This window comes from Pezoporus wallicus, unplaced genomic scaffold (genome assembly GCF_028554395.1).
Source record: "Pezoporus wallicus isolate ANWC-B61680 ecotype Strahan unplaced genomic scaffold, APGP_CSIRO_Pwel_v1 contig_4847, whole genome shotgun sequence".
Lineage (NCBI taxonomy): Eukaryota > Metazoa > Chordata > Aves > Psittaciformes > Psittacidae > Pezoporus > Pezoporus wallicus.
Window position 1 is genome coordinate 1,263,477 of NW_026642717.1, and position 26,179 is coordinate 1,289,655.

The following is a 26,179-nucleotide window of genomic DNA, read 5'->3' on the forward strand; positions in this document are numbered from 1 at the left end:
AATTGAAGATCAAACTACTTAGATCCTGCCATGCACAGTCTTGTGCTTAAACATTTGTCCTTTATAAAATGGTGGTGAATGTCTTGAATAGCAAATTGACAGAGCTTAATTATTTCATTCGGTGGCAAACTGTAGGTTGGAGTGCTTCATGAACACTGTGGAAGTATGAATGCTGGTCTCCCCTTAGGAGCAAACGGGTCATTGCTGCCTGCCTGCCTTTGCTGAATGCCTTTGCCTGTAGATTGTATTTTTCCTTGATGTCTGCCTTTTTAAGGTTCTTCGCCAGACTTTGCCTCCTCTTGTCTTGAAAACCACTGTAGACCTCACTGGCACCTAAACAACAAGTCTGAGCCAAGCACTTGCACTCAAAGACTAAATCCAGATAGGAAAGCAACATCAGTAAGAGCCCACACTTGCAGAAGGACTACTTAACATAAGGGACTGCACTGTGTTTTTGTCACTATGTGACAGATGTCTGTCTACCATTAGCACTGCTATAATTCATTAATTCTTTCTCCGTTATGATTTACACTTCTATCTTCATTTACTTTCCTAGAGTTCAAGACAGTTGAGTCAAGATTTATGGATGTTTCCAGTGCAAACACAAAATCATGCTGTTAAAAATGAGATAATGAGACTATAGCATGACCAGAGCTTTTGATTGATGGGGAAGGGCATTTCAATGGTCTTTGTAGCATACCAGCTCCAGCATTGCCTGTGCCCTCTGGTGGTTGATACCCATGTGTGGTCACTGGATTCTCATTTAGCAGCTGGAAAATCAGAGTGCAGAATAAAAAATCCTACCTGCATCCCTCATGCTGCTAGGATGGCTTTGAAAAAAATGACATTATTTTAGCATACAAAGCATCCCCCGAAGGCACAAATCTCTGCAGAGAGATATTGGCTGATAGTCAAAGAGGAAGAAGGTCCCTCTCTGCCCTTTCCCATTTTCTCCTCCAGTATTTTTGTCATCTAGTAGCAATTTGTCGTGGCCTAAATTTCTAGTCACCTCTTCTAACACTGGTTTGCTTAGAGGAAAAAATGGCTTTAACTAAATTGGAATGGCTCTGTCCTGGGTTCAGCAGTAGCAGTCATGTTTTTCCTTTGTGTTAACTGGTGCAGTGCTGTGTTTTGACTTCTAGTTTGAGAACAGTGTTGGTGAAGCCGATGTTTTCGGTTGTTGCTAAGTGATGTTTACCCTGACCAAGGACTCTGAGTGGAAGGTGCTTGTTTCCAATGGACTGTTACTGGCCAGATAGTTACTTAATAAAAAACCCAAACAGACAGCTTTATTATTTTACAGTCACATAAGAAGACAAGTTTTTAATGGAGTGGGTTTTATTATCCCTAGAGTTACGGTAACGGCAATGTGCAACATGGATTTTAGTCGCTTCCCACTGGACACACAGACATGTTCCCTGGAGATTGAAAGCTGTAAGTAAAGCGAAGGGGAGCCAAGGGCTGCACCTCAGGGGCACCCAAACTGTATTTCATTATATCAATAATTATATCAATAATTGAATTGTTGCTACATGCATGGAGGCTCCCACAAAGTCACTGCAACACTAAGAGAAATTCCCTGCCCCTATTTTTTCACTGGAATTGCAACAACAACGCATTGCTCTGAAAAAACAGCTATGAGCACTGTCTTGCCAGTGTCCCTGAACCAGGCTGCCCCATGCGACCCCAAGCCCAGGGCCGCTTCCCTGCACATCAGCAGTCTGCAGCTGCATCTGCTCGCCCGTGTGCCCTCAAATACACAAATAAATGGCCCTACACCCTTGTTGTGGACCGTCTGTTCATCTGTGGTATAGCAGCCATGATGGGGCACTGACATTAGTTACCTTCCTCCTACATTTCTTACACCTTTTTGAGACAAATGCAGCTTATACCCACACGTAGCTCCTTTGTCCCAGGTATGATGTACAAATGAATTAGCTAGATTGCAATCAGAAACGTTTTAAACTTCCCCCTTCTTAGGGGGTTTTCCCTTCTCCTTCATAAGATTGCAGTAAGAAATTATAATCAATTCTGCTTTAAAGCATTTATGCGTGACTTTTTTTCCCTGTCTGGGAAGAGCTGCCACTAAACCCATCCGAAGGGATTAACATTACTATATTTCCACATTACTATTCTCCCTCCTGCGTGCCTCAGACCATCAGTAGATTGTTTCTCCTGTTACCCTAAGCAGGCCCTTTCCTCTGAGGCTCCTTCCTTTGCTCCTGATTTTAGGACGTTTAGAAGGGACAATTTTTGAAGTTCTGATGTGGCGGGTTACCCAACATACATATTATGTGCGTGAACCGATGACGTACCAGGGGTCAGGCCTGAGGGCTGTGACAAGGAGCACGCCCACTCCTTGCCGCAGACATTCCCACCCTCGGCACGGCTCTCAGCTAGGCCGTGGCGTTTGGCCCTTTCAGCCGGGACCCCGCAGGTAGCCTGAAAGGTGTGTGGGGACACGCTGGGCTGTGGGTGTGACACCTCAGTGCAGTGGCACTGCCAGGTTCGCTTTGCTGCCCTAGATGCCTACACTGAAGATGACCTTATGCTCTACTGGAAGAATGGAAACGATTCCCTAAAAACAGATGAGAGGATATCGCTGTCCCAGTTCCTGATCCAGGAGTTTCACACCACCACAAAGCTCGCCTTTTACAGCAGCACAGGTGAGAACCAGAGTGTGTCTGATAGAGAGTGGGCTAGGGGAAAAAGGGGTGCAAGCTGTCCCTTCAGACCTTGGCCATGAAGGATTATCCATTGAGAGGCCTTTCTGTGGCCCATGAGATCTGCCTCTTTTCTACGCTGAAGCTGCTGTCCCTGCCACAGACTTTTACCTTGACAGTTGTACAGTCTGGAAAGACAATCCTTCTTCAAGATCACCCCAAGCCTTAACAAGAATTAAACTCTTCAAGTGCACAGGTTATATTGTCTTCTCTGGAAGTTACGGTCCTGAAAGATGTTTTGACTTTTATAGCTGGTTCCATAAGGAGCCCTTTCTGCAAACTGCAATTATCTGTGGTCATTAACGGTGTTTTTCTAAAAGCAAATGAGGCATTTTTCCCCTAATGCAACATGACCTTACCTGAAAGTACTTCGGTATAGGTGTGACTTCTCTTTTTCCTTCTCTCTGTTATACAGGGTGGTACAATCGCCTCTATATAAACTTCACTTTACGCCGACACATCTTCTTCTTCTTGCTCCAAACCTACTTCCCTGCCACCCTCATGGTCATGTTGTCCTGGGTGTCCTTCTGGATCGACCGACGAGCAGTTCCTGCCAGAGTCCCATTAGGTAAAAACCAACCTTGCAGTCAGCAGACCTAAGAGACAATTGCTGCAGCTGCAGCCTTGACCATCAAGATGAAGTCCCCTGTGCTAAGCACTGCCCCGTTGCCCTGTGGCACAGAAATCAGCTATGCCACACGTGTGTCCCCCATGCAGGGGCCTGGCCCTGGTACAAACTCTCCATCTGTCCTGCAGTACCAAGCAATTACCTTCCCTGCTTGCACAGTTCAGTGTGAGGGATTCAGCTTTCCATTTCGCAACATCTTTCAGACAGATGAAGCCATATGTCAGAGGAGTCACCATGGGAGCAGAACTACGATACGGTTATAAATCTTCCAAAGCAGGTGCCTTGCCCTTAGCAAAATGCTGTTTATGTTTTCCAGACTTTGAGACCCAAGCTTGTTTCTGCTTACTCCAGGCAACACACTCCTCAGGATTTTATTTATTGTTAAAATCATATTCCTCAGTGGAGGGGATATACAGAGGCATAATAGAGATGGCAAATGGGGCAGTTATCCATGTCTGTGTTTAGAAACAGCATCCATTGCCTTGAGACCTTATTAAAAGCAGCATAAGGGTTTTGGCTATGGCTTTTTGGAAGATATAGGCACTGCCTTTAGCAGCACTCTTTAGCACACAGATACTCCTGTGAATTCAGTCCTTTATGCTTATATACATCATTTCAACTTTCAAAGGGATCATAAATGTGACATAATTAGCCCCTGAAATAAGAGGACCACAGAAAGCCTCCCTCAGAGCCAGGATAACACTGAACTACAGGGGTTCTTGCCTTTGCCGATGTGCTTGTTGTGCTCACCCATGGTGTAACATGGGGCAATGTTACACCTGCGGGACCCCATTAGTCTCTGCTCTTGCTCCAGGGAAGGCACAGACCAGGGTGACTTCCCGCAAAGCAGGACTTCCTAGGAGCAGATGGAAAACAGGCCTGTGGAAATGGGTGGAAGCAGTAGCAGCAGCATATGGGCTTCATGTGTGTCCATGCTGTGGAGGGGCTGAACTAGGAGATACTCAGGATCATAGAGTCAATGTCTCGAGTTAGAAGGGACCCATAAGGGGCACTGAGTCCAACTCAATGTACTTATACCCCTCCAGGGACAGACTGTCCTGAGCCTGGAGATGGGGTGCAGCCAGCACATGGTCAAAGCACTACTGCCTGGCCATGGGGTAGGAGGCTGGTGGTGTGGTGAGGAACCAGGCTGGCTACACCATGAGACCAGAACTAAAGCTGTTTTCATCAAAAATGCAAGAAAACCCAAGTTAGAAATCAGGGCTGCCTGGACCCTCCCGGGCAGTGACACCCATCACCTGGATGTGAAAAGCAATACTGAAAGGTGAATTCCGATGTCAGGAGATTGTAACAGCAGCTCTATTTGTGATAAAGAGTCTGGCTTGACAGAGTCTTATGGTCTCTCTGCTGGCGTATTCCCAGGGATAACCACTGTGCTGACCATGTCCACGATCATCACTGGGGTGAATGCCTCCATGCCTCGTGTTTCCTACATCAAAGCAGTGGACATTTACCTGTGGGTCAGTTTTGTGTTTGTCTTCCTCTCGGTGCTGGAATACGCGGCTGTGAATTACCTGACTACGGTGCAGGAGCGGAAGGAGAGGAAACTGCGGGACAAGGTGAGGTTTTTTATCTCTAATGCAGCCTTATGCCCCTGGGAAAAGACATGGCAAATGCCTGGCAAAGTTCAAAACCTTGCAACTACAGTGTGCTGCTCCCAGCTGCCTGGGAGAATGCAGCAAAAAGACACCAGCAATGAGGCATTCCAGGGTGTAGACAAACCATACCCAAGCTCACTGCTCTTTCTTCAGAGTCTGAGGATGCTGGTTCCCTCTACATATAGTCCCCCACCACCTGTATAAATGGGATAGGGTTTAGGATTTTACCTTTATGTATTTTTTATATTGAGGATCCAAGCCTGTGAATAGCACCAGAGGGATACTGCATTTTGTGCTTTATATAACTTTTCTCCAGGCACAGTCTGAACCTACACAATGGTCCAAATTTTTCCCTCCTGCTTTTGTTACATTTAATTATAACCAAGTAAAATTTCAGCCTCTTCTCTTCAAATGGGGCAGGCCTTACACATTCCTCCTTGTGGTTTCCCCCTGCTCTCTGATTTTCTTAGCTTCAATGTACAGGTCCCGCATTTATTTACACCCTGATAGCTGGGCTGAAGCCAAATGAGCTTTTCCACAGCCAGCCCCACTCTCTCCCTGACTACACTGTGTCTTGCAGGCACAAAAATGGAGAAGGAAAAAGCTGCTGATCCTCTAGCTCTCCCTTTTGTGTCCCAGCAGCCTGAATTCCTCAGACTTCTCTCCTCTGTTTCTGTAAGGAGAAAAGGGATATCTGTGTATAGCTGGACTCTACTAAAACCCATCCCACACTTGGTGTCCACAGCTTCCCTGTGCATGCAGCCTACCTCAGCCCCGGCCCATGATGGTGGACGGCAGTTACAACGACGGGGATGTGAATGAACTGGGGCACTACATGTCTGAGAACGGGGACAAACAAGACCGAATGATGGTGCAGCTGGCGCTGGGGTCTGAGAGGGGTTCGGGCAGGAGGAAAAACCAGAGATACGTCAGCATGCGGATCGACACTCATGCCATTGACAAGTACTCCAGGATAATATTCCCTGGTGCATACATCCTATTTAACTTGATATACTGGTCCATTTTTTCATAAACATACTTAACTCCTGTAGTCACAGAGCGTTGTGACATTCAATGAAAGTACAGTCTCATAGGCTAACAGATAAAACTCACTTGTGGCATGAATAATTGTGCGCGTTGTTGTGTATTTCAGCAAAATAGAGGTGATACGATCGGAAGTTTTATACTTACTTAAAGCTGTGCTATGTTCTTTCTTGTGCCTCATAGGCCACTGTAAACTATTTTAATAATTAAGTGACTATAAGTGCTAGTTGCTTATATATAGTGCATCCTCCATTTAGTGCCCCTGAGATCCTAATTCTTTAAGTACCCGAGCATGTGCATGCATCTTTCAACTCAGCAGAATTCTACACATTCAATAACAGTAAAAGCAAGAATATGCAAATACTTGCATGCTTGCAGGATGAGGTCAGAAACGGCCATTACATACACAAAACATCCAGTACTGGAAAACACTTTGACAATGTTATTGCTAGCTACAGCTTGCTTTCACTGGTTAATGCATGCTGCCCTCACAGTACTGTGCTGGCAAGTCCACACAGGAATACTTTCAGAGTTGTACTTTGTCCTGATCGTATCTAAAAGAAAGAAATCTCACCAAGCTATTTTGACTATCTTTTTAAAGTATGACTTGCAATGTACATTCACTAAAGAACAGCGCTAATCAAATCCTTTGGAAACACAGGAGCTCTCCTTGGATCTGCTTATTTGAGTCAGTGGGAGTTTTCTCCTTGGGTTTCCTGGGAAAAGAAACAGGTCTCTGTACAAAATGACCCATTGAAGACAACCAAGTGTCTACAAAGAGCAAAACTACTCTGTGAGAAGCCCATTTTCTCTGCGATAGTCTGGGCATTACTGGTCTGTACAGCCTGAGAACCTGTTGCAGCCTGTAAAGACACCAGTAGTTGTATTTGCTTCCAGGAAAAGCCTAGTTCATCTGGGTTTTAGTAAAAGCATAATAGAAAGGTGCTTAACAGGTGACAAAGCAGTAGTAAGGGCCTTATATTTGAGTTACTAGAGCTACCATGCCAAAAACTTCAGAGTGAAGTAAAAAAGAACTTCCACCACGAGGTAGCAGCTCCACTGCAGACCCAGGTACAACTAACTGAGGACTCTGCTTTCATGCTGCATTTGTCTCCCTGGCACCCTGCATCCCTCTGTGACCTTAAAGCAGGCCCAGCATTTTCCAGAGCAGGAGCAAAGAGACACAGCTGGAGCTGAGGGCACTTGGCATTGACTCAAGTCCTAGCTCTCCATCATGGTTTCTGCAGAGCAGCCAGTCAGTAGAAATATTCCGTATGGAAGAGGCAAAATCTGCAATGCAGAAGTAATAAAATAGCTCAGGAAGACAAGAATCAGTTGAATGGAATCAGGGGCCTTTACAATAGGAGGAGCACCAAAGGTGTCTCAGAAAGCGTAGCGTATAGCATGTCTGCTGCCACGTGCTGTACAACTACATCCACAAAGCTAACAGAGGGCTTGGGTGAACAGGACTTTAAACCCATACACAATTTTGCATGCAATTACCAAGTTCTTTACTCCCTGCACAGCAGCTGCTGTTGTCTCTTACAGATGTAGCTGCTCTGAGAATCAGACCAAAGCAGTTGTCTCTAAAATGAAAGTGAATCTTCTGACATGAGACCTGCCCTGGCCTGACTAATCAGCCACTCTACCATCAGGCTCGTGACACAGACTTTGCAGCTATTTGATCACTGCTGGCTATTGATTTAATTCCCTATGTAAATAAACATCATGTAAACATATGCAGCCTTTCTTACAACTGCTAAAATCATGATGTGCAAAACAAGCTATGCTCATCTTGCCCTTACAGCCTACACTCCATAGGTGATGCGATGAAATCACAAAAGCTAAAAGCCATTAAAACACACCCATCCATGAGATAGTTTTAGTACTCATTTCTACATAGCTGCTTTTTTTTTCCCCACATACACATACTAGGTTTCACTTTATCAAGTTTCCTCCATATCATATTACTCTTCAGTAGACTTTTTCAAGAAATTAAAGTCTATTTGATTAAACCATAAAGGTTTCTGCACTCTGGCAAAAGCAGAGGAGAGGCTGGCCACCTTACCTTATTCTTTGCTATAATGGCACCTTTTCCCTCAAAAAGCTGCGAGACTCCTTGGGCGCTACTTGCACAGGAATGTATTTAGATTCGCAGTATTGTGAAAACCCATTTATTCCTACGATTTAAGAAGAGCACAAACAGGAGTGCCAGATCTTGTAGTAAGCTCTCCAGCTCCGTAAGAAGCTTAATGCTATGTAGTTTGCTGCAGTACTGTACATTCCTTTCTAGACTCCTTAATCTCATGCTACATGTTATTTGGCATCTGAGTAGTATGCGTATAAGGGAGATTCTGAAGATTAAAATGGGAACTAGCATGCTGAACTCCCTGGCTTTCAGTGAGAGACTGGTTCCTAACTTCCCAAGTGATTTTCAAAGTTTCCCTTCGAGCCCACCAACCTGAACAGATTTCCCAACCACCATGTTTGGATTTACATTGTTAATTTACTTGTATTTTATTTTGGGAAACTCTAGTGCCTTTTCAGTCTTATGTAAATGTGTATATAGATGTATTCTATAAGTACAGGATATGTCATATACAGGCAGTGTTTGCTATCAACAAGTGTACTCATTAAACATATTTACATACACCACCTTCTGTTGTCTAGCCTTTCAGAGCACGAGTTTCATACCCAATCATTAACACTCTGCTCCTTTGCCCAGCCACAAGAAATCAGTTGTTTGGGTTTATTTCCAGAAGCACTCAAAATCACAATAAAACTTTACATTTGTACAGCACTGTTTATTTTCTGTCTTCAAAAGAATGATCTCCGCGAGAGTCCATGAGGTGTGAAGCGTGTTTCAGCCTCCAAGAACCAAAAGTATATATGTAAAACGAAAGTATATATATAAAACAAGAAAACCAAGGGAAATTACAACTCCTGATGACTTTTTAGGGCTTATTAAATAGTTATGAACAAGGCTCCAGCACTGTAATTCTGATGAACATCAATTACATTTGTGTGTTTTCATCCTTCAATATGGTCTTGAGAAGCTAAGAGGAAATGGGCTGCGATTACATTTGCCCATTACCTTCGAGACCGAACAGCTCAAAAGGTAACTTTGTATAAGTACACTAGCACAATCATATGTGATAATGGTGCATAAACAGCTGTTAAGACTATCCACGGCCATGTGGACTTCAGCCTTTCCTAATTCTGAGGCATTTGGCTTCTCACTGTATTTTTAAATAAGGACTTCCAAATGCACGTGTGGCTGAGTAAACTCCTTGATGCGTTTGTCAGAAACTTCCATTAAGGCCTAAAGGAATCTAAAACTGCAGCAATCATGCCAATGTTTCCTTAGCAGAGATTTTGCGTAATAAGTCTTCAGAGGTATGCACCTTTGCTCCCTGACAAAAAGATGTGGGTGTCAGCAAGAGTCAACCAGACAGACTGGTGGACAAAGGCCCTGTGGATGCCTGTTACTTTGAGGACCAGGAAATGGCAATCTTTAGGGAAAAAACAGGAAATCATGTAGACTTTTTATTTTAACCTTAAACACTTTGTTGTAAATAAAAGCCTGTTTTAAAGAAAGCTGTTAGCAAGTTGTAAGATCACTCAGTGAATACAAGACGAAGACTCACTTTGACAGCTAATGTGTTATGGCTCTGCAGTCACAAGCAAGATTGTGCTCCTGTGAAGAAATGTAATCAGGTCCAAGTACTTAATGGCAACAAAATGATTTCAGAAGTATGATCCACAAGAACATGTAGCAGCTTCCCATTTACTGTTTGAAGAAAGGCTGCTGGACCTTTCTACACCACATTGCTCAACTCAGCATGTTACAACTTCTCTCCTTCAAATCTTCTCATGAAAAGTAATCCATCGCATTTCATGGTTTACTTTTTAAGCCACACCTATCTTTTACTCAAGTTTTAGGAAAGACATTAAATAAGGAAGCACTGCAGTTGATAGGGCAGAGGCTTTAAGTTCTTCACAAAGTCTGGACATAATCACCTCATCCTTCCGTGACTCACATTCAGCTGTTCAAAATCATTTTGGCAAGTACAGTTTATTACCTACACATTTTGATTCACTGCTAGAAGTACTATTCTTGACATATATTCCAATATTCTTAAGTTACAGGCAGCTTGGGGACGACTGCAGCTAGGGTAACTTAAAAACCATGCCTGATATTTTCATAGATTTATGAGCACATATTACCAATTTCATTCCCACGGAAAGTAAGTTTCTCTCATATATAGTATCATTGTTATAGTAAAATCCTAACATTAAATCCCAAACTGCTTTAGTTCTAGACCTAAAGAACGAATGTTCTGAGGCACAAATCAGAACTAACTTGCCTGAGGAAGTCCAAAGTCTCTACCCTTGAAGGCTTCCAGAATTCAGCAAATGAAGACAAGCTCACCTTACCTAGTGCTGGCAACAACTCCACTTCAAGCTGGAGGCTGGACAAGGTTTAGCCTCACAGAGATTCTCCAGAGAGCCCTCCCAAGCACCATTCCTATTATTCAATGGATTCTAACATGTTTTAAAACAGCCCTACAACTATATAGACTACCATTAAGTATTGTACTTGAAGAGCAGTAACACAAAAAACCCTGCTCACTAGGCAGACCAAAATGGAAAGCTTACACATCCTCATTCTTATATAATCATACCAAACTGGGGGGAGGAATCAAATACGCTATTCAAATGAAGTCATGCAGCATCCCAATATTAATCAAAAGACAAGAAAATTCAGTCGCAATTAAACTGCTTTATTGATATCAACTCATCTTTAATCAGCACTTCAGTTTCATTTTAATTCCAGCAACAATTACAATAAAATGAGGACATGATTTTAATTCAGAAATGCGTAATTAAATGATCTTGGGCATAATGCAGCCAACAGCCAGACAGTCTGGACAAAGAGACCTGAAAAGGATGCATCAGCCAGTAGGAAACAACAATGCAGCATGTATCGCAATCACTAAGATCCCAACACTGCACCTTAAAAACAGCAAAGCAAGAAGGTAAGCAGCTCGTGCAGGAGGAAATGAAAATACACTTATGCTAAGGAAATTCATAAACCACCTTGTTAACCCAACAGAACTTAATGAATTGTAACTGTGTCTGAGAACTGGCAGAATTTAAGTTAAAAATTGCAGAGAAAGTTCCTTTGACAAACCTTGGACCAATTTCAGTTGGATTTAGTATTCAACTTACAATCCTGGACACACCTACAACTCAAAGTCCAACCCTCACCTGTTTCATGTATTCATCTGTCAAAATTGCTTACTACTGAAAGCAAGGACACTGGTGTAAGGACAGGCCCTCTTGGAACCTGGAGTACTTACAGTCATGCTCTTCAACTAACTGGCTTGTAATACCAAACAAACCCCTTTAACTGCCTCTACTTCCTAGATAATCAGTTACTTTTTCAAAGGACACCGAGCAGTTAATATATTTAACAGTCTGTGTCCTATTACTACAAGCACAGAGACTGAAGTATCAGAAAGTCTAAAAACTGTCAAGTTGTTGTCTATGCAACATATAGAGGCTGTATAGTCATACATACAGTCATCCCTCTAAGAAAGGAAAGTCTCAAAAGAATTCATAAACAGCAGCCTGTGTTAAAAAGTGTGCAAAAATGCAGAGGGAGTGCACAGTTAAGCTAAGGAATCTGTTTCTTTCCAGAATTAGAAACTGAATGTAGAAATTAATAGAATATAAATTCTTATTAGAAATTCTATTAGAATTCTGGAGTTTACCATTTAGAGACTGGTTCTGATAAAAATTCAACTTCCTGGGGAATACAGTTTGCTTGACTACTTATCAGAAGCTTACTATAACACTTATGCTTAGAAAAACGTTAGCCAGTAAGCTGCTTTTTCACTCTGACTCAGCTATTTGTATCTGAACAAAAGATTAGTTCCTTCTCTACGTACTCAAGTGATCCTTTAAAAACTGAATTAGAAAAAAAATTCCTAACATGTTTGGACGCATACACCACCAACCTAGGTAAAATCTGCAATATTAGTGTTTCTGGGAAGCAAAATAACAAGGCTTAAACAGATTAACACATGGGAAGGACAACTGGCAAGACTTAACACATCTACTTATCTTACAGGATATGGGAACAAACAGGTTTGAGAAGCCAGGTACTGCACAAGCAATCCCCAGTGCAAACTTCTCAAGAGCTTACTGGTTTGCACACACCAGTTTAAGGTTAGCTTCATTTACTGCTTCACAGTACCAGGCTTGCAACTTTGTGAGAAAGATTCCCACTTTGTTAGCTAGATTTACAGAGATCCTTCAGATCAGCTAGGCTAGTGAACACCTCGTCTGCACACTGGTACTGCCTTAGAGTACAACTTAAAAAAAGGACCACATGCATTTCTCTGCAGTGGTTTAAACATGTTAATTTAAATAAATAAACATTCAGTTGCTTTCCAATTTGTTGATCAATGACTTCTCCATATCACCTCCAAAACTGTTAGGAGGCAAGCCAATGCATTTCAGGACAATCAGACTTTAAAGATGCCATTTCCATACAAATGGTTCTGCTCCATTGCTAGCGGTTACTATTGTCAAAATCAGGCATTCTTCCAAACATACGCCCTTCTTTCCAGTGAAATCAGCTGAGGTTTTAAGCCTCTATCTTGTCCCAAGAAAAAGTGACTGGCCAGACAGAAATACTTCATAGATCTGATTCAGCCTTTGATCGCCAAGTGAACAGAGCTCATTTTAGAACCAGCATTTTCAGGTAGATGTCGTATTTCCCCTATAAAGAATGTTACTTTAGCAATACATAGAAAATCACTGACAGGGAACTAAACACTCATTTTTTCAACACTGCAGCTTAAAGATGATGTATTTGTTTCCAGAGTTCATCACCATATTGAATACAGCAAACATTACAGATAGATGAAATTGCACACTTTTGAAAGCAATGATACTGTTTGCCTTTCCTAAAGTTCCCCCCCAAAATTGAACATTTCTTCAGCTATGGGTTTATCCAGCCCCTTCCAGGATTTAAATACATCATCTCCATGAAGTCAGTCCTACTGAGAGAAGCTGAATAAAGTTTAATGGGATGCACACACTCCTGCGCCAACTCCAGATTCTTTGATAGGTTCTACTGGGTTTATTTGCCCCTCTTCTTTTAGCTTCACCTGTCTAAAGTCTTCCCTGACTTCTTCTAGAAGACCTGGCTTGAAAATGACATCCAGTGCTGTCATTGCCAAAGCTTTTGCTGTGCGCAAAGCATAGAACTGAGCATTTTGTGACCCTGCAGAAAAGTAAGAGAAATTTCAGGTTAAACTACTACTATTAGACACAAACCACTAGCATAAGGCATATTCTATAAGATCTTCAAGTTTCAATTGCAAGAACAGTTTCTTAAAAATCTACTTGCATGAAGTATGTCTATTTTCTGATGCCTCAAAACAAGTTTTCACATGTAAGTACTCAACTTTCTGCTACTGACATAAATAAGACTGAAATCAGAGAAGTGAGTGTTCACATTTTCCTTTTTAGAAAATGCAGCCTTTTATACTATATTTCCCGAGTATCGTGCTTTAAGGAGTAAAAATTACTTTCACCTTTCGGTTCATGTTTAGAAGCTCTTCTGAATACGCTGTTAGGGATAATCCCTCTAATTTCTTCTGCCTACATGGCATACTAAGTCAGGCTTTTAGCACAAGGAGAGGTCATCCTTCCCGCATACATTCAGCTTTAAACACACACACACACACACACACACACATTCTACATTTTGTCAGCTCTTTTCTGCAACTCTACAGTTAGCTAATTGTCCATATTCAGCTCAGATCCCACCATGCTTGAAGAAAGCAACTCCATTTCACATGTAGCCACTTTCAGATCTAGTACTTACATTTTTGTACATTTACTACACAGTACCTCTGAATACCACAGAAGCATGTGAAAGCTTTAATCCTCTGTAACTTTAAATAATTTCTAGATCTGCTGTAGTGAAAATTCAGGAAGCAGTCACTACAAGGCACAAAGGTTCCAAATACAAACCTCTAGCCCTTTTCACTTCCGCTCACCTGCAGCTTCTGTGTACTGCTCAGTATGATTCAATGCATCAGAGCCAATATAAAAATAAGGATGAAGCCCAGGGACTACAAATGTAACATTTCCAAAGTCCGTGGAACCTAGAAGCAGAATAGAAATTTTCTTAATGAACAAGTGTTAAAGAGCTTCAACTGCTGTAAGAAAATGTATGAAAGATACATCCAGCCCCTATCTAAAATGTAATATCCTTTACCCCAAATACTAAATTAAAAGCATACCAAGTGAGTCATCCATACAGAAGTCCCCATCACCAATATGTTTTCCCTAACTAGCAATCTTCAGATGCTGCTCTCTACTGTGCATATGACCAATAATCAGTTACTGGACTGCAGGGAAGATTTACCAGCATGTCCCTATTCCATTTACTGTTGAGTTTTTAACAAGCATCTCCTGAGAGTAAGCTGTTAATTCAGAAACAATGAAAGCTACAAACCTTGTGAGGACCAGGTAGTTCAGCTATTTTCCTGCTACAGCCACTTTTCACCAATATGCAAATATTCAGCATTAGGTAGGGGACTCTGAAGTACGAACAATCTATCTTTAAACAAAACCAGATTGAGGACAACTATTTTTTTCCTGTGCCTTTTGATTATTCTCAGTTATGGAAATCTTCAGCAGCACAAACACTCCTAAAATAACAAGATCAGACTAAACTCCAGACATAATGCTGGTACTTTGTAGACATAAAATTCTTAATAGCAACAGTGAAGACTTTAATGCTTTCATGCCTAGCTAGTGTTACGTTAGCTACTGGTATCTCACATCTCTGATTCCATCCAGAAGCAGTGGATCCTTCACAGTAAACCATCCAAGAGTTTGCAATTACTTCCTAAGTACCCCCCCACCTGTTTTTTTTCTACCCAAACAGGCAACCCACTATTTGTTAAAACAACATTTAGAAGCCAGAGAAATCAACATATCAATTACTGTGAAATTCAGATACCAAAGGAAGCATTGTTTCACAGTGGGAGAAAATAGGGATTACCAACTAAGATCTCATTTAACTTTTTTTCAGGCCAATCAGAGCTGCAAGATTTATTGTTTTTTTTCTTTAGCAATGCCATTACACAGTGACTGTTCTTAAGATTTAAAGTTATTTGTAACACATCAGGTAGCCTCCATATCACAATACTTTATGGAGAGAAGGTATCGCTTAAGGATTCAGTAATGACGCGATTGAAGGATATAGATTTTACTTGGAAACATATATTTATTAAAAGCAAGTCCACAGAGCCTACATTATGTGATCAAAGACAAGACTAGCTTGCTATTTGCTCTGCCTACAAGCTGAAGTGGCAACACTTGTCCAAAACCATGATCTTTTCCCACACTGTATCTGTGTGCCTTTGGAGAAAATCCAACTCTCGGCACAGCAGCAAGTTATTTTAATTTTTAGTAGTCTACAGTACTGCCCCATTCTTCAGTCAGTCTGGAAAGACAAACCAGAAGTCTGGAAGTTCTGCCTACTTCAGACTAGGCCAAGAGTTCTAAACTTGCTTTACTAAGTCCTAATACACATACTTCTGGAAAGACTCTTGGCCTTTTTCCCTGCTCTCACTCAGCAAATGAAGCATTAAAAATTTCAGTGCATCCCAGCTCTCGGTCATGTAATTCCACTTAAATTTATGTCCATATCCAAGCGACTACCAGTTCACAAGTTATTTTTGCTGAACGTAAAGAATTTAAACTTGGTATTTTCTAGTAGGATGGAGAGTTTACCAAGCCAAAATCCAGACAGCTTTTTATGAACATGACACAGTCACATCTTTCCCTCTTTCAGAAAAAAAAAATGTTACACCCTTTTGTGGTATTAACTTAGTGCCATGTTTAAAACGTCAATTACTCCAATGGGTTCCATACAAGCATCTGGATCTGTATGCTTGGTAGAGATGTATGAATTGGAATTCCTTCTAGAGGCATAAATAACTGCACAATTATCAACGCAATATATAGACTTGTGCACTGTCTTCAAAAGGAAGGTACTAGGGGCTCCAGCCTCTCAAAAATATATCCTGAAGCTGACACAGAAACCTCTTCAAGTCACTGAACACATTATGGAAATCAGTATTATCACACACAAGAATGGAAGGGAAAATGCAGAAGATTCCATGAAGCATTTATACACAGCCCCAAGCTTCAAAAGTGGTATTTTCAAAACATACTGGCTCCATAAGATCGTCTATACCAGTCTTGTGCATGAAATCCATGACTGCTAAAAATACCAAAGTTATTACAAATGCGGGTACCTCACCTAACGCATGCTAAACTAGGCCATCTGCTTTGGGAGGTAATCATTACCCTGGAGTTGAGCCACGCTACCAGCAGAAGGAGAACCAGGTTATGCCACCTGGTCAAAGCTAACTCAGATTCACATTATCTCACATCATCCTTTCTGTGTGCCAAATGAGCAGAGTGTGCACAAGGCACACAAAATGTAGTATGATTTGATGGATTGAAGGAATTCTTTGTAATGCTTAGCTGCCTAGAGCGATACCTGTGAGCAGACCGATACTAATACCCATGTAGAGGTGGCAGCGAGTATGCTCATCTGTTAAGGACTTTTCTGCTGCACAGACATGGAGAAGCAACTGAGCTATCTTCCTTCCCTTTCAACAGAAGAAACTGATATCCTAAAAGAAAACATTGAAAACCATATGAAAACTAAACAGAAATAGAGGTCTTGAAAAAGATGAGACAAAACATTCAACCCCCCCCAAAAAAGGGCAGCATACAAAATTCCACTCCTATGTCTCTAGAGATTGTGGTTTGTTATCACTCCTGAAGCCCCACTGCAAAAATTCAGAGAACCAGCTGTGGGAAGAAAATTCAGTAAAGCCTACTGTAGTGTGAGATAAAAAAAGCAGTTGCTCAAGCACATTCTGACATTTGACAAGCAATTTAAGGACAGGACAGGCATATGGGGAGTTTCAGTTTAAGCAACTTCAGAATTAACATTTTGCATATCATGTAAGTTACATATGAAAGCACTATTACAATTAGGTGTCTGTACTAAGCTCATAAGAAGTCCTCTGAATGCAAGATCACGAGTATTCACGATCTTCACCCTTAAACCAGTGTTTTGAGGGAAGCTACCACCAGAGCTCCAAAAATTTTCATTAAAGTAAACATTCTAAGAGACATTCCTCAGACCCTTTCTTAGGCTAAATGAGGAAAGCTGTAAACCTTACTTATACCACAAGGAAGAAAAAAGTTTATAGAGAACTCTGTCCCCAAGCACCAAGATCTCAAATATATTTTGCAGTTAATATAGAGAAGATTAGTGCTGTCATGAAATTGAGTAACAACGTTTTACTGAGAACAATCTCTTCCTTTTACCCAAAAAGGAAAATCTTTGACGTAAGTGGAGTAAAAATGTTTAGATACACAGTTATGGTCAGTAGTGAAGGCTATAAAATATCATCAGCAGGTTAAGACTTCAACAGAGCTCCTGCAGAAAGATTCTGAAAAAAAACAAGTTATGAGTAATGAGAAACCCACCTGACTTTTCAAGAATTCACACTCCTATTGCTTTAGCTCTGAGAGACCAAGAAAATGACATAGTTTGAGACACAGTCAAGACTCAGAAGTGAACACCTACTCGAACAGCACCCTTTGGAAAACTAATCTGTTGAACTCATGAACTAAAGTTAGAGGCATAAGATTACCTGTTAATGGAAATAGGTTTAAATTAGGGTTACTGAGATGCTTAAACTTCCACTTAAAGTCTCTTCAAAAACTCCCTCTCAAATATTAGCCAGATGCTAACAAATTTGTTTATATGTAAGCTTGGAAATATTATTAAACAAGGTTCATGAAAATAAAGTCCAATCTCCACTCACAGCAAACTAGGACTGAAAGCAACAGAATGGGCTGCAATTCATTACACATCCTTAATGTTCTCAGGAAGAGTGTTCTTCACTTTCCATCCTTCCACACCTCCCCCCAACTAAGCTGTTTTGTATTTGAAATATTTTCAGAAATCTTATCAGAAAATTACTATTGTTGGGAAAATTTCCTAGTTTCTACAACAAATACAGAAACACAGGCCAGAGGTATGATCCTTTTACGAGCTTCAACTTTCTAATTTGGCTGTTTCCTCTGACCAAGGTATGTTTAACCTAGCTCTATCCCATTCTTTTATACACTTAAGAGCTAATCAACTTAAGCTTAAATTGTAACAAAATGCCCAGATGGAGTTACCTGACAAACCATTCAAGATACAGTCTTCGGATATAAATTCTATTCCAAGCTTCTTTCCATTCTCCTTGTAAACTTTCTGCAGGCTCTTATTTGGAAGCACGTTGTAGTAATCATTTTCACCACCTTTTATTTCCACCTAGACAAAAAAACTTGAGTTATTAGAAGTTTTTCTCCAACTCCAGCCAGTTTAATGAAACCAATTTAAAGACCAGAAAAAGTAAATACATATCGATACATCAAGTCCATGTCAAAACAGACATAAGTACTAAGTTTCTTTCAGAAATTCAACATTCTGCCAAGTGTTACCCTTCATCAAAACAAAGCCGGTGTTCCATCAACTTTGCACTAGACAGCCAAATTCCAGAAGGGTGGACTTCACTGATATCATGTCCAAAAATAGGCAACACCTGTAACTGACTAAAAGTTTCCACTGCAGGTACTATTAAACTACACAGAAATCAAGTTAGGCCTTCACCAAATTTACTATTGTTTAGAACAGGTCCAGTACCACAGCCCTACCCATAAATGACTTTACACCAGCACGAAGTTTGAAAGCAAATGTAAAAAACCCATACCAATGTCAAATTTCAAGAGAGATCTTAACTTCCTGAAATCCTTTTCTAGCTAGAATGGAGAGGCCATACCAGTAAACAGCATGCAATACCTAAAACAGACCTTAAATCTCACTAACTCACATTCATATACACCACACCTATTTGTTCTGCTGAGCACTGACATTCTCTTCACAGCTGTATTAAACAAGCCTGTAACTACAGAGTAGGTAGAACTATGTATCTTAGCAATACACTGCAAGGTAATCATATTGCTGGAACCAGCTACAGGAAACATTTCCATTTACTAAAAGGAAATAAACAAACAAAAAAAAAAGACTGCTAAATGAATCACAGAATGGTTGAAGTTGGAAACCCACTCTGGAAATCATCTTGTTCAACTCCCCTCCTCAAGCAGGGTCATCTAGGGCTGGTTGCCCAGGACTATATCAAGGCAGCTTTCGAGTACCTCCGAAGATGGAAACACTACAGACTCTCCAGGCAAACTCTGCTCCACTGCTCAGTCATCACAGTCTAAACATCAGGAAAAACCTTGGTCACCATGAGGTGGGTGGAGCACTTGAGACAGGTTGGGGGATTTCATCCTTGGAGATACTCAGAAGACTACAGGGCACCAAAAAATCTGCTCTAACTGGTATTGCTCCAAACAGAGGCTTAGACTAGATGACCTCCAGAAGTTTCTCCCAACCTAGATTCTTCTATGATGCTGTGTCATTCTATTTATAAACCAAAGCTTGCTTAGATGGGACGCAGCAACAAAAGAACAAATAGTATATTCTGGCTAAATACCATGCAGATAAATGCTGCTAAGCCTCCATTTCCTATTCCAGCCTACCTTACCTTCATATATTAAATGCACAACCATTAATACATTCTTACTTTGCATCCTGTGGCCAGTGCTGCAGATTTGAAGCAGTTCTCAACCTTCTCGATCAGAACAGAAAGATCTTTCATTGAAGGGGCACGCAAGTAGAACTCCAGCTCAGTGTAAGAAGGAATGATGTTGGGTTTCACACCACCATTTTTTATTACACCTGCAGAAAGGGAAAAGTCATATTACCAGTGTTAACTATAACTACTTGATCTTCAGCTCTGCCATGAAACTCTTTGCTCAAAAACTAAATACATAAACAAAAACCAACACATCAGCCAAGCATGAAATACGAAGAATGTCAAAAATACAGTATGTGGATAAAGTTTCTTCATCCCATCAGATTAAGTGGAACATGTGTATATTTTTCAGCACAATTTCATTACATTCTTTGGTTAGACATCTGTTATAAACCTTAAAGCCAAACTAGCATTCGTAATTAATGCCCTGAAATTCAATGCAGAGTCATAAAGCAAGATGGCTGCCACTGAAATAAGATTTATAAAGGCTATCTTGGATTCCAACTTTTAAAGGTTTCCAACTTATTTTGCCAGTTTGGAGAGAAACTGAGTAAGTTGCACTGCCCAACAATACTGGAGCAATGTGCGTGTTGCAGTCCACAGAAAGTTCATTAAATTCCTCGTACTAATTCTTTAGAAATATTGGAATGTATAATATAGGTAGTTTTATTCCAGAGTGAAGTTTGAGCTGAAACTATTCCCTCAATAAAACATGTGCCAAGTACATAGTTTCAATTATGTCAGAGCCTTAGTACCTAAGTATTTCAACAATAAACATTGTAGACTTCCATTCTACATTAGATTTCAGTGCATTAACAGCTAGTTGCTTTCAACAGGGTGCTTTGCTTGTTTCCCTGGCCTCCTACCCTCAATTTATATATGTGGAGTAAGCTTTGTTTTCTGTAGAATCTGAGGAACTATCTACTTTAAATGGAAATACTGCTCAAAGCTACTGATGCATGTCACTGAAACCTGAAATGACAGCACTATCAGGAGGCAAATGGGCAACAAATCTTTACTTCTGGTGCAGAAAACCTATTAAGACTATGAACTCCCCCTCAAGTAAAACTTTTCACTCCCAAATAAAGTAAATAAAGTGCTGATTTAAACCACTATCAGTTCTAGTCCACAACAAAAGGAAAAGCACAGCAAAGGAACCAGCAGGCAATCGTGCAAGTTTGCAGGACACACACTGTCCATACACATTTGCTCAAAATAAGTAGCTCAGTAAGTAAACAATTTCCACTTGTAAACAGAACTGGATAGAGTCTGAGAGTATGTTTACACTTAAATTTCAAAGCAGCTGCAATAAGGACTGGACAGATTATCGAGCTTAAAAGTAGGCTGCCTGCACAAGACTAATAGCACCCAGCTTGCCCTTCTAGATGGAACTGTTTTGTTTTTTTTACAACCTGTTTAATACAACTTCTTAAATAGAAAAAGAAATCTACATTCCTGTATTTCAAGAGGGCAACATAACATTTACTCATGAAGTATCAGACAAACTCAAACCAACAATATTCAGGTACATAAAAAATGGCTTAGAAATTCCAAACTTCAGTAAAGAAAATTATTTCAGTTTCTGTTAGTGGGTTAAAACTAAGATTCTTAGGATCACTTCAGTCAGCAACTGCTGTTACTACAAGTCTACAACATGAGATCTCCAACACACAGTTCTAAAAAAAGCATTCCTAAAATTGAATCTCATTCTGACTGCTTATACTTTCCCAAAAGTATTTTAAGTATTTCCAGTTTGAAAACCAGGCTTATGACAGCAGATGCATCAACAAAGCAATTTAAGTTTTGCCATACTTCAGAAGTGCTACTTCTAGGACGCTTGTTCAGATAGTTAAATTTTTGCCACCTTATCCATGTAGCTTTTAGAAACTATGAAGAAAGTATTTAGGGGTTTATGCTTAGATTCAATAGAAGACTCGGGCACCTCCAACCTTAAACCTGCAACACTCTGCTTTCACACACCAGAGCTCATAATTAAGTACCCTCTTTCCTACAAAGTAATAGGATAGAGAGGCTATGCCCAAGGTGTGAAATTCAGTTGGGTATTGCTGCACAGCAAAACTGCAAACAGTCAGGGCTTCCAGACTCCATCCAGATATCCTGGAGAGAAATACACATATATATTATACAGCACAAGCACTAAGAGGCATAATGATTAGCTCAGAACTTCTGTATGTGTTTTTAGCTCATAACAAGTATTCCAAATAAACAGTTCTACATTCAGAAGTCCTGCAGAAATGGCAAACTTTCTTAATTTCAACCTGAAAAAAAAAGCTGTGTTGGGTGCAATAAGGGAAACCTGGGTTTAGAGATGAAGGGCAGCTTCCATGTCAACTTCTGAAACATTCTCACTGTACAAAAATAAATACATGATGCTGAAGGAGTATGAGTGAAGCTTAATGGTTAACATGTCTAATTACAAAAGTGACTTTTCTAATCTGAACTCTAGTAGATATTAAATACTACAATCCAGTGAACATCTAGTTGATTGGGCTACTAACTCAAAACTACAGGCTTCTGCCATCGCTCGGTTTTGTACTTCAGCAAATAAATTTCAATCACTCCAAACCCAGACACCCTTTCAATAAATATCATGTAATTAACGGAATGCCTACTACAAAAAATCCTGCAGTAACACTTTTTCGGAAGCATTTAACCTTACACCTTTGCAAGAACATGTACATTAACTATAAGGAATTCAAGGCCATGTTCCAAAATAAACTTAGCACTTCTTTTTTTTCTTTATGAACTGCAACTTCCAAGTGCAAACACTTAAAAATTGCCTAGCCTCTACCTAGGTACCACAGTCCTCTTTGGAATCCAACCTATAAGCCTATTTTCAGAAGCTAGTACTGGACACTGACATGATTTTAAAGGTGACCGAAAGCTATTTAAAAGAAATAGTGCTATTTCATAATACTTGAAGAGACTATAATAATTTAGTGCAATAATGCAATACTTTAAATTGTGGGATTTTGTAAGTTAGTATTTCAACAGCCTAAGCTCTTACTTGCTAGGCATTAGATTTAATTAAGATCTCACCATGAACTCTCCAGGTCGGTTTCATTTGCTGTCTTAAAACAGACAGATTGTTGTATGCAAGAACAGCAGCATCTAATGCATTAACTCCTTCCCAAGGATAAGCAGCAGCATGAGAAGCTTTTCCATAGTATTTCACAGTCACACTAGGAAATAAAAGGCATTACTTATTTCTTTTCCATTCACTGAAAAAACCTCTAAAATAAAAGTTCCTTTTGTTCAGAGAAATGTTTCAGTTTTGTGCAGAACACCACCAAACAATTTGCCTGGCACTACACTGGTGTAAAGTTGATATTCTTTCCCTGTACACCTCAAAAAAGCTGATGGAAAGAGATCTAATAATAAAGGCTATCTTCAAACTTCACAGAAGCCAAAATACTGCACCTGAATTTTCATGCTTTGCTTCATCTGAGGGCCATTTATATTAGCTCTACAACTTAATATTTCTAACTATATGAAAACTTTTTACATGAAAGGCAAATATTAAATACTGTTAACTACACAAGGTACTGCTATTTATCAAATACACAACTATTCATTTTTTGCCAGTAGCAGAGATTTTAACTAAATCTGTTTGTACTCAACAGTCAGTCTTTCATATTAAAAAAATCCATCTTCAAGCTCAGAGCTCCCCACAACTTTTCTCTTGGCAGAGAGGACAAGCCTAACTTGCTTGTATTGCACAAACGCCAACTTAGCCACTTACACTGAGCTGACCCTCACGCTCTGAGCCATGCTGTGTTAATACTGGCACTTAAATACTGGACAGCAAAGGATACAACAGAGTGCACTGCTGCAGCAGAAAACACCTCCTGCTACTGCCTGCAACCCAAGTATGCCCTTTTCCATTCCTCCTCATCCTCCAAGACAACCATACATCTTATTCTGTGAAGTACAAGATATATTTAAAATTTATTATGATTATGAAACCCAGATAGAAAACTTATCCATTAAAATCCCAAGTATTAGACTGCAATCCCTCAAATCAACTCACAAAGGCAGCAGGACAGATCCCTAGATATTCTCCAATAAAAATGGAGAGAAGGTGACAAAGTCAAGCAGAAAGTCTCATTGCAGTTCTTTTTTCCCGTTCCAAGAAACTTGTGCTTATTAAAAAAAAAAGTTCTTTCAGCATTCCTTTTCTTGTACTTCTATTGCTGCACAGATGGCACATACTCTTAGAAAAACCCAACAGATTTTGGTGAAAACAAAACCACCCTAAACCAGTCTAAGAGTATCAGCAGAAGAATGTGGATCCTGTTTGACCAACAATAAATAGGCAGATTAAGCAAAGGATAAGCAAAAAAGAATAAGCAAATTTTGGCATGTATCCACCACAATTATCGCACTGTGCTAATTTTACCATAGGCACAAACCAGCTTCCAGAGGCTGCAGATACAGTAGTACTAGCAATTTAGTGATTAAATTCCTTGGAAACAACTAAAGACCAATTATATTATCGAAACAGCCCTTGTACCTTTGGAATTTCATAATTACATAAATCATGACAAACTCAGTACTCCAAGCTTTCGGAAGTAGTAAGTTGTTTCACTCTTCAATTCCATGCTGCCTCCATATAACAGTTTAAAGGTTATCCAGGACTTGCATCATACAGCAGAGTCCTACATCCATCACCTCTGAAAGGAGATTTCTCAATCTTAACTTATCAAACTTAAAAGGCTATTGCAAGAGTTGAAATGAAGGGAAAGATAAAATTATCAATGAAAACTGCATTTTTAAAATTATATAGACTTAGGGTACAGTAACCAAAAAACAAGTTAGGATAACTCTTGGAAGAATAATAATACAATAAGAATACAATAACCAGTCAAGACTCTTCAGAAACACAATGATGAAATATAACAGAGAGGTAGCTGGATAAGGAAGACTCAGTGTTCCTAACCTCATCTGTTTTACCATAGAAACTTAGCAGTAACAGAAGCACTTTCAAAACTGATTAAAATAAAATGCATACAGAGGACTACATGACTTGGTGAGCAGGAAAGAAAGGAATTATCATCCATGATATCCCCTTCAGCTGCCCTCTTTTTTTCCTTAACGGATGCGATAATGGATGTTCAGACAGAAACACCCTGAAACATCAAAAGAATGGATTTTTTGAATACATGCAAGATTATCCCAGTGCAGTCAGGGACCTTTAACACTAGGCTGAACATTGCACTCCTGAATAATGGCTCAAGAGTGTCCAGAACTCGTCTCCTTAGCTAACTACAAACACTTAGCTCATCTGAAGGGCACTTGCAAGGTCTCCAGCCCTAAAGCTCAGTCCCTCCCAAAGCAGCTCCCTTACTGAAGGAAGAAAAGGCTAGTCACAAGCCCGTCCTTTCCACCTGAACGTGCTCACTCACTCATGCTCGGCCACATCGGGCAGGTAAGCTGCGTTTTCTTGCGACGGGTGTGCCATAAAAACCACATCCATGCCATCAAACGCTCCAGCGTTTATCAGGTCTATTTTGCCTCCTCCTTGCTCTTCCGCAGGGGTGCCCAGCACCGTGATCTGCAGCAGAAACGCAGAGTCAGGGCACGCCCGACCCACCGGGGCCGAGGTCGCAGCCTCCGCCCTCGGCGGGGCTCTCACCTGGACGGCGGCGGTCGCCGGCTGCGGCAGGCTCTCCAGGGCGGCCTTCAGCCCCAGCGCGGCGGCGGCTCCCACCTCAGCGATGAGGTTGTGGCCGCAGGCGTGCCCGATGCCGGGCAAGGCATCGTACTCGCAGAGGAAGGCGACGCGGAGCGGGCGCAGGCCCTGTGTCGGGGGGGCGGCTGTGCCCCACTCTGCGCGGAAGGCCGTGCTCAGCTTGTAGCGCGGCTGCACGGCCCAGGCGGCGCCCGGCAGCTCCCCGCTGGAGAAGAAGCGGGTCATGGTGTCGTGTGCCTGGTGCTCCTCGTAGGCCAGCTCAGGCCGGCTCCAGATGTCGCGGCTCAGTGCGCTGAGCCGCTCCGCGTTCAGCTCCACGCTCTCGCACGCCCGCTGCTTCAGCATCTCTAGCTCCGGCAGCACGGCGGCGGGGCCGCCCTGCGGCGGGTCGTGCGGCCTCATGAGGGAGCGGCGGGGCGGCCCCAGAGGCACCTGCCGGCCGTACAACGATCCGCAGCAACAGACCTGCCCGCCAACGTGAGCCGGCGCCCTCACTGCCCCTTTTATCGCCTCCTCCGCTCCGCGGTGCACGCTGGAAAACGTAGTTCATTGCCCCGGCAAGGCCTGCAGGCTTCGCCTTATCAGAACTACCGGTCCCAGCGTGCCCAGCGGGCCGTCGAGATGGGGCCCGCTTCAGGCTCTGCTCAGGGCGCGGGTGGCAGCCGTGGGGTCGCTTCGTGCCT

General features: G+C 41.3%; 2 protein-coding genes across 6 annotated transcripts in view; one reads left to right on the forward strand and one right to left on the reverse strand.

The window, feature by feature from the left end:
- The window catches only part of GABRR1 (gamma-aminobutyric acid type A receptor subunit rho1), a 28,007-nt gene extending 21,952 nt beyond the window's left edge, over positions 1-6,055 (forward strand). The window contains exons 6-10 of the mRNA XM_057432083.1: positions 1,352-1,434; positions 2,526-2,666; positions 3,139-3,291; positions 4,735-4,931; positions 5,716-6,055. Coding sequence (XP_057288066.1) covers positions 1,352-1,434; positions 2,526-2,666; positions 3,139-3,291; positions 4,735-4,931; positions 5,716-6,003 — 862 coding nt within the window. The 3' untranslated portion in view covers positions 6,004-6,055. The remainder of the gene's footprint in view (positions 1-1,351; positions 1,435-2,525; positions 2,667-3,138; positions 3,292-4,734; positions 4,932-5,715) is intronic.
- A 6,845-nt stretch (positions 6,056-12,900) lies between these two features.
- On the reverse strand, positions 12,901-25,938 carry PM20D2 (peptidase M20 domain containing 2). 5 transcript variants are annotated; one of them, XM_057432084.1, is made up of 7 exons: positions 25,440-25,938; positions 25,210-25,358; positions 22,844-22,986; positions 19,772-19,926; positions 18,321-18,456; positions 14,093-14,200; positions 12,901-13,311 (listed from the first exon to the last, which is right to left on the reverse strand). In XM_057432084.1, the coding sequence occupies exons 1-7, from the start codon at positions 25,896-25,898 to the stop codon at positions 13,109-13,111; spliced, it is 1,353 nt and encodes a 450-aa protein (XP_057288067.1). In that variant the 5' UTR covers positions 25,899-25,938; the 3' UTR covers positions 12,901-13,108. The 5 variants fall into 5 exon arrangements, 3 of the variants coding, with proteins under 3 accessions (XP_057288067.1, XP_057288068.1, XP_057288069.1); XR_008975230.1 differs by lacking the exon at positions 12,901-13,311 and adding an exon at positions 16,615-16,750; XR_008975231.1 differs by lacking the exons at positions 12,901-13,311; positions 14,093-14,200 and adding exons at positions 15,962-16,163; positions 16,615-16,750.
- Between the last annotated feature and the right edge of the window lie 241 nt (positions 25,939-26,179).